The 8,258-nt window shown below is 37.4% G+C and overlaps 1 protein-coding gene across 1 annotated transcript in view; it reads right to left on the reverse strand.

Annotated features, from left to right (window-relative positions):
• LOC133458404 (voltage-dependent R-type calcium channel subunit alpha-1E) overlaps nt 1-7,827 on the reverse strand; it is a 121,234-nt gene extending 113,407 nt beyond the window's left edge. Inside the window, exon 1 of the mRNA XM_061738258.1 lies at nt 7,292-7,827. Coding sequence (XP_061594242.1) covers nt 7,292-7,827 — 536 coding nt within the window. The remainder of the gene's footprint in view (nt 1-7,291) is intronic.
• Nucleotides 7,828-8,258: the final 431 nt, after the last annotated feature.

Genomic DNA, 8,258 nt, shown 5'->3' on the forward strand with positions numbered 1-8,258 from the left:
TACTTAAAAACAACAATGGATAAATACATAAAGTAAGTGAAAAATTAAATTGTATGCTTTTTTGGAATATATTTTCTTCGTCTTCAAACTGCTCCTCAGTGAATTTGTGTTTAGCTTGTCCTACACTCACTGGTCTAAATCTGTTGTCTTTTTTTTTACTTCTCCATTGTCTTCAGGAGCACCCGTTGAATATTGTGTTTGGATCTAACTTCAGATCTTAATAAATACATAAATAAATTGATCAAATCAATAATATCCCTGTCAAGCTCATAGATAAAGACAGTTTAACACAAGCAACACTAACAGTTCCTGCATACATGTTTCCTGGTAAAATTACTTTATTACTTTATCAAAGCAGTCTAGGTATAGATGGACATAACGGTTTCACGTCTAATTTACGTCCCTGTCTGAAAGACCTGTTTGATGATTAGCCAAAGCTGGGGATATAATCTGAAATAGATAGATACATAAATAAAAACGGAGGATAGCCCATGTTTCAATAGCTTGTAAAACAATCTTTACCAGAAAAAACTTGGAGTACTTGTTTTTTGTAAATTTCACATTTCTCACTTTGTTGTGGGACATATTTTGGCTTATTTACAATATTGCTTGAGTTTGGTAATAATTACAGGTATTACAGTCCTCATAAATTACAATCACACCATTTCCATTCTACTCTGAATCTGCATCATTTCCCTTTTGCGTGAACCATTTTTATCCAATCTCAATTATCAGACAGGTAGTCACACATTTGACTGTATATTAATACTAATACTTAGACAAGAGTCCACTGTGGATTTAATTTAAGGTGCTTAAGTCCTGTGAGGGTAAAACAAGATTAAATCATTACCCCTTCACCACGATGCCTAAGCATTTGTTGCAAGTATTTGTGCTAATAGGCTATGCTTATGTTTAGTTTTTTTTAAAAACACAAAGAAAACTTGGTGCTTCATGTCTCGACTGTTCTCTTGTCTGTCCAAAAGACATTGCTGCCATGTTGTTTTCACAGAGAGAGAGAATCTTTTTTTTTTTCTCTTGACATCTCTTCCAAACAGGATATATTTGCTTCGTCTTTTCCTAACTGGAAATGGTTAAATACCGCTTCCCAGATTGATGGGCAGCAAGAGTTGCTTTTCTCAGTTCATTACTGATGACTTACCTTTTTGTGTTGACATAGACGTGAATGTTTCGAACCAAAGTCTGTGTCTGAACTTTAGTCCCACTGCTATAGCTCTGCTGCTACAAACCAGCAGGTGTTATTTCTTTACAGTCTTACACTCAAAGTGCTTCACACAGATAACTACTAAAGTAAAAAAACAGATTTCTCCTGATCTTTCTGCTGGTGGATAAATAATGAGGCTTTTTCTCAGCGTATACAGAACCAACCTTTCACACTGCTGTTAACAGGCAAGTCTTGAAGTTGGGTGTCCGCTTTATACAGTAGATGGTCACATACTCAGTCAGTGTCTTCTTATCAGACCACGATCATAAGAAGGATCACACACGATTTATCTGAGCCTATGAACAGCCCTGACCAGAACAGCTACAACATGGACCAGACACCCAAAGATGCAAAACTAAACCCTCCTGATAACACAAATACCGAGAAAACACACACATGCATGGTGTCTCCAGCAATGATGATGTGCTCTTTCATCTGTCATCTGTAAGTGAGTAATGCAAGTTTTCTAGAGTACAGATCTTTTGAAGTATTACATGAATTGGTCATATGACATATGCTTAATATATCTTCAGTGTGCAGCCATGGAAAGATGATAAAATACAAATCAATTCTGATGATTGTAAATTGTTCGGTTTGGGGTCAGATGTAAAGATGAGATTTGTTGTCTTTTTGGTTTACTTTTGAAAAAGTAGAACCACATTTCAGAAACAAAATGCAAATCTGATGTAAAGCAGGTCAATCTCAGCTGGGATATAGGAAGCAAATGCCGTAACTTCAATTTGAATTTTTTGGAGTATGCCGTCTTTATGCTGGGATGTTAATGATTTCTTTGGAAAGGGTCCATTTTTTAAATAAAAGCTCTGCCAATTACACCTTACATCAAAATGCGGGCCCATTGCCAAACAAATTAAACAATGCATTTATTTTCCAACAGTGTGTGAGAAGAAATGCTTTTAGGAAAAACAAGAGGTTTTAAAAAAATCTGTATTGACATTGCTTATATTTACTGTAAATTCTTACTTTTGTGTTTGCAAAGGAGAGAATAAGAAACAACTTTTTGCTCATTTTGCAGTCTTCTATTACAATGATGCCTCTGTAAATACTGTAACATAAATAAATAAATAAAAAAGGAATATGTTGTGCACTGCTTTTATATATTTCCACTGCACTCAGCTACATCACTCTCATTCATCCAGCATCACCGCGCTGTAAATATGTGCTGTCAGAGCTGAGGAGTCTATAAGAGTCCTCAGACAGAAGAGCTTTTCAGAGATGAAGAAAAAAGAACAAACACACAATGCAGGAGAGACATCTGTGGACCTACAAGGGTGGAAACCATCACAGATCAAGATAATTCAAAATACAAGCTCAGGCCTGCTATTCAGAACAAAGCACTGTCACTTGGAAATTGGCTTTGTGCTTTTGCTCGAAAGTCTTGCTACTCTAATAGAAGTCTGCTCTGCCCCAATTTCCAAAGTGTGCCTGATGACTCGTGGATTTAACATATGTCACTTTTGAACTGGCTTCAGCTGCCTCAAATCTATGGATCTAAGTAATTAAATTAACCGACGCCCAGACAGCCAGCAGCTTTTCTTTGACTGTTTCTTTGTGGAAATTAGACTTCCTTCTGCAACACCTGACATACTGATTTGGTAGAAAGCAACATACATATTGAAAACACAACACAAGGGTCAAAATGAGATCTTAACATTTTTGCTGCTCTCATTTATTTGCGACCAACATTTTCTCCTCAAAAGGTCAAAATGCCAGGTTGATTCATGCTGATTACTACTATTAGGGTCACATTAATGACAATTCTAAACACAGTTATTTGATGAAGCTCTTCCGAAAGGATGCTGTTATCTTGGCCTCCTTGTATCAAATGAACACATGCACACGCATCTACAAATGGCAACACAAAATACGGCTCACCCTCTACTAAAAGTGGGAATACAACAGAAACTTGATTTAGAGAGGGGTATTGGTTACTTTGTTTCTTACCGAAGAGTCTGACCTCAGAGCAGCTTATATAGGCTTTAGACCCAAAAACGAGCAGAAGATACCAACCCAATTAATGTCCATCAAACTACAGGGCTGTCTGCTTTGGGGTAAGTTGGAACTTGTGTGTCAGAGAGCTGAAAGTCACAAAAGGAAAGATCATTTATTGTACTGCGGTATTATATTATCCGCATAAAATTTCTGGCCAGTGCTTATCATGTATACAAGATGGACAGTTCATCCTAGGGGTGCCCTAAAGGGACAGTCATGTGGTTGCTGAATTGGACAAAATTCTCTTGGGAGCATAGAGAGTATTCAATGCATCTCAACACAATTTTTTAAAAGTATGGCCTGATGATGACACTGAAAAACCGTGGGAATCACTGAGACTTTAATAATTTCTTTCTGGGAGCAATTTGGCCATTTAATTTTAGAACCTTGTTATTGAGAAAAGCATGCATTAAAAATAGCTTTTGACCTTATAATGACATTGTTTTTCCGCATCAGGGGCCACCACAGTTTTAGCTTAGAATGAATATCCATCCCATATTTCATAGTCATTTACCCATCTGCAATTGACATACAGCATGTTACTACACACCAGTCATGGTAATCACCATTACACTAGACACACAACAAGAAGTCCAAAACATAAGGAAAATTTGAATTTCATGGGAAAAACACTGCAGCAGTCCGAAGATATCCAGGGAACTGAAGAGACCAGTTGCTGGCATTTTTGGAGAGGAATTTTTTGCCTTCTTGTCTGATAAAGGATTCATGCTGCTTTTCTTTGTGTTTCATTATATGAAAACTAAATTACAGGCTCATGTTGACATTTACAAAGAGAGACTGAACATACAGTATACACACACACACACACACATATATATATATATATATATATATATATATATATATATATATATATATATATATATATATATATATATATATATATATATATATATATATATATATATATATAAATATATTTTGTGTCTTTAGGTAACTACAAATCAGAGTGAACAAAAAAAAGATTTTGAGTTCCCTCAAGGTTCAACTCCGGGGCATCTGTTGTTTAACATCTTTATACTCCCAGTCACTCAAATCATTGACAAAAAAAAAGAAAAATGTGTTACCATAACTATGCAAATGACAAACAAATCTATATAACCATCTCGCCAGGAGATTATGGATTATTGGATTCAGACCTGAATATTTAACAGCCACATTAAAACAGTCGTGAAGTCAGCCTATTATCACTGAAACAACATCAAGGATTAAAACACTGGTATCTCAACAGGACTTGTCCATGCTTTTATATTCAGTAGATTGGACTACTCTAACACTGTTCTCACGGGTCTCCCTAAAAATCAATCAAACAGTTGCAGTTATTACAGAACGCTGCTTCCCGAGTCCTCACTAAGAACAAGAGAGTGGACCACATAACTCCAGTTCAGTCCAGAACAGATTTTAAAATCCTGCTGTTTGTTTATACATCTCTGAATGGTCTCAGACCAAAGTACAAAACACAACCCTCAGGTTGTCAGGGTCACGCCTACTTTCTGTACCCAGAGCTCCCAGAATGCATCATGGCTGCTGAAACTCTCAATAGCTAGAAAGGCTAAAAATATTTTTATTTACTGGTACATTTCATTAATCCACCATAAGGCACTACAACCTTTATTTATTGCATCTCATTTGTTATATCCTTTTTAACTTATTTTTCTGTCTTTCATTTCTGCTTTTAAACTCTTTTACTGTTTAATGCATTTTTAAAAATCTTTTTATGCAACCCATGGAGGTGGTATTTGTGGTCTTCAAAGACAATTTTTTTAATTTCAATTCACCTGATAACAGGGCGGTTATACAGTAACTGAGATCATGTTGACATATAGCTTTACTTTTGCATAATAGATCTTTAACCTGCATTTGTGGATGGCCGTGTAATTTAAGTGATTTTCAGAAGTGTTCCTGTGTCAATGCCCAAAGTTTGGTGTCAATTTTTTGTATGAACAAATATTTTCTTACTAAAATATTCAAATGTTTTACCTTCAAAATGCTGTTTAAAATGTTTTATTATGAATAGAATATGAATTTTAAAATCCTTGCAATAGGTTCTTATTGATATTTTACACAGCTTCCAAACTTTTTCTTAGAAATAAGATTGAAGATTTTTTTTTTTCATTACTTAGTCCCTGTGGTTGACCTGAAATGAGTCCAATTGGCTTTAAAAAACAAAAGCAGGTGCACACACTGGCTCAGGTGCAACCTTTTGTTTTCCATAATCCTGTCAGCTAGATGTGAGTTTGATGCTAAGTGGCTATGAGAGGAAGATCTTTATGGTTGTAATGCATTCTGACCCATTGCGGTCATCATCTTCTCAGCTGCTAAAGAATACATCTGTCATGATGTATTGTAGTAATTATATTAGGCAGGAGACAGACCATTCCCATGACTGAGCATCAACAGGCCTGTTGATCCAGTAATCACCTCTTGCGCTGTACTAGCCACATAAACTTAATTATCAAATGCAAATTAAAGCATAAAAAGTTCTCATTCATACCATTCTCCTCATCTTCTCCCCTGCATTTAATATACGTCATCTCCTCTTCATCTCCCATCTACAATCCCACTCTCTATTTCTCTGTTGTCGGTCTGTCATCTCTCTAGGTTTAGCTCTGGAGAAGATGCTGCATCCTGTACCTGTGGTGAGAGAGGTACAACGGGGGAGCACAGAGGGGGCCAATGGCTCTTGAGGTGAAGCCCCAGCTTCAGCAGGAAAACACAGGGGGCATGACTGCTATAATCAGCTAGAAATTCCACCACGCCGCAGGACAGGAACTAAGTAAATGCATAAAAACACTCAGGCACTCCCATTCGTAGCACATGGAAAGAGCATGTGAATACATATACAGCCATGCTTATCCTCAAAGATGTTATACATTTCACACAGGATGCAGCATTGTTACTACAATCATTATCTAACCAATAGAGGTTTGACTCATTTGTCAGGGATTTGTTGAGTCAAAACGGCTCAGTACTTTACAGGTATTCAAGATAAAATGAATGACTGATCTGTCTGACAGTTTAGAAATGATCCCGTTTGGACAGAAAATTTAAACATTGACACCAGTCGTGTATGTGTGGGTGTGTGTATGTTGAATACAGACACAACCAACAGATGTGTACTGTAGCTTAACAAAAACACAGCTTGGTGGTAGAAGGGTTTTGGACAGTCCTGAAAAAAGTCTCCCTTATTCAGTCTCCTATAAAGTTTCAGTGTAGCACCTTAACATGAATTCATGAAAACTAAAGAATAATGCAAGAAAGCTTTTACACATGTCCGATAAAAACAGTCTGCAGAACTGCAGAACGGCACAACTCTGCAGTCAGACAGTATGCAGAAGAATCATTTCAATTATTAAATAGAATTGTAGCGGATATTTCTTAAGCATTATTGTCCAATGTTCATGTAAGTACCATCAGGAGGATAAGTTAAAAGTCATGTGTACCACCTTTCAGCACAGGCATACTTGTGTGACCAATGTGAAAACTAGCTTTTGAAATATAGGCCACACCTGGCTCTAAGTGGCAAAAACCCACATCTGGCCCAGTTCATGCACTGAACCAGACTTGGGCCAAATTTAGGTTACATAACACCTGCCAGTGAGCAATGAGTCCCAAAAGTAGCCCAGATTAGGACCAAATGTGTCACTATTGTGATTTTAAGTGCATTTTTATTGAGGATCACTGTAACTGTGTTTTTAGCTAAATATAAATATTTATAATATTTATGGGCAGAAGAAAGCTGAATGCAATATGGGCTTAAATGTAATCACTTCAAAATGACCCCTGCAGTCAAAATAACATTTGGTTGAAAATTACATTTCTAGATAGATAGATAGATAGATATGAATAAAATTTGAAAATTGTTTGGAATTCTGCATTTTCAGTTAACCAATGTCAAAGGTCTGTTTCTTCATGCTGTAACAGATATGAATCAGATCTGAATTAAATATCAATATCCCAATTTTCCTTTGTAAAATGGGATAAACAGACCATTTTTAGAGAGCCTTGATACCATACTTTACTATACATCATACTTACTCCCACTCTTTGCGTCGCGCCTGTGGTGTGCTATGTATCTTATGAGCCTGGTGAGCTTTTACAATATCTCTCTGTTCAATCAGACCACCTCGCCGTCTCTTCATCATGTTCGGACTGACTGCCAAATCTCCATCCAGCCCCAACATCCCAGCCCCAGTGTCAAAAGCTGAGGCCACATCAAGAGAGAGGCCAAGGCGGTTTGGGTGTAGAGTGGAAGTAAGCCCAGACACCGGTGGATGGTAAATGGTGTCATAGCTGGTGGACAGACTCTGGGGCTCCAGGAGTGAATGAGCCTCTGAATATAGGCTTGACCCTCCAGCCAGTCCTGTGCGATGCTTCTGCCAGCTCTCACAGTCCGTCTGGGATGGATGCAGGATGTGGTGCCTGGGTGTGCTGCTACCACACACCGTTCCAATGCTGGGATCCAAACTGGCCGCCGGACACCCAGTCCCTCCTGGAGATTCAGGTAGTTCCAAAGCATTGTGGTCATCCGTCAGAGACTGAGAACTGACCGAACAGGAGCTCTGTTCCAGCATCGTGGGAAGGCTGCCAGTGATCTCAGCATAGTGCTATAGAAAGGAAAATGAGCAGAGATGAGGTGGGATACAATATAAGAAACAATGACACATACATGACGCACAGTTCTTGACTGAAATCACAAATTGATAATTCACCTGGCTCGGACACTCAAGACCCTTAAAAATGATAATTCTATATAACAGGCTGGTATAAGATTTTAAATATAAAGCTCTGCTTTGAAACCACAAAGAAAAAAATTTACACGCATAGGTACAAATGATCAAGTCATAAAATCGAAACTAGTTATTATAATTACAGAGGCTGTAAAACATGATGTTTTTTTTTAAACATGATGCTTTGTTTCATAGTAATTTGGCTACAGACATGAGATTCTTAAGACCACATATACATGGCACTGATTTATGCTTATATATTTCCATTTTACCTG

The sequence above is a fragment of the Cololabis saira genome, chromosome 13 (genome assembly GCF_033807715.1).
Source record: "Cololabis saira isolate AMF1-May2022 chromosome 13, fColSai1.1, whole genome shotgun sequence".
Lineage (NCBI taxonomy): Eukaryota > Metazoa > Chordata > Actinopteri > Beloniformes > Belonidae > Cololabis > Cololabis saira.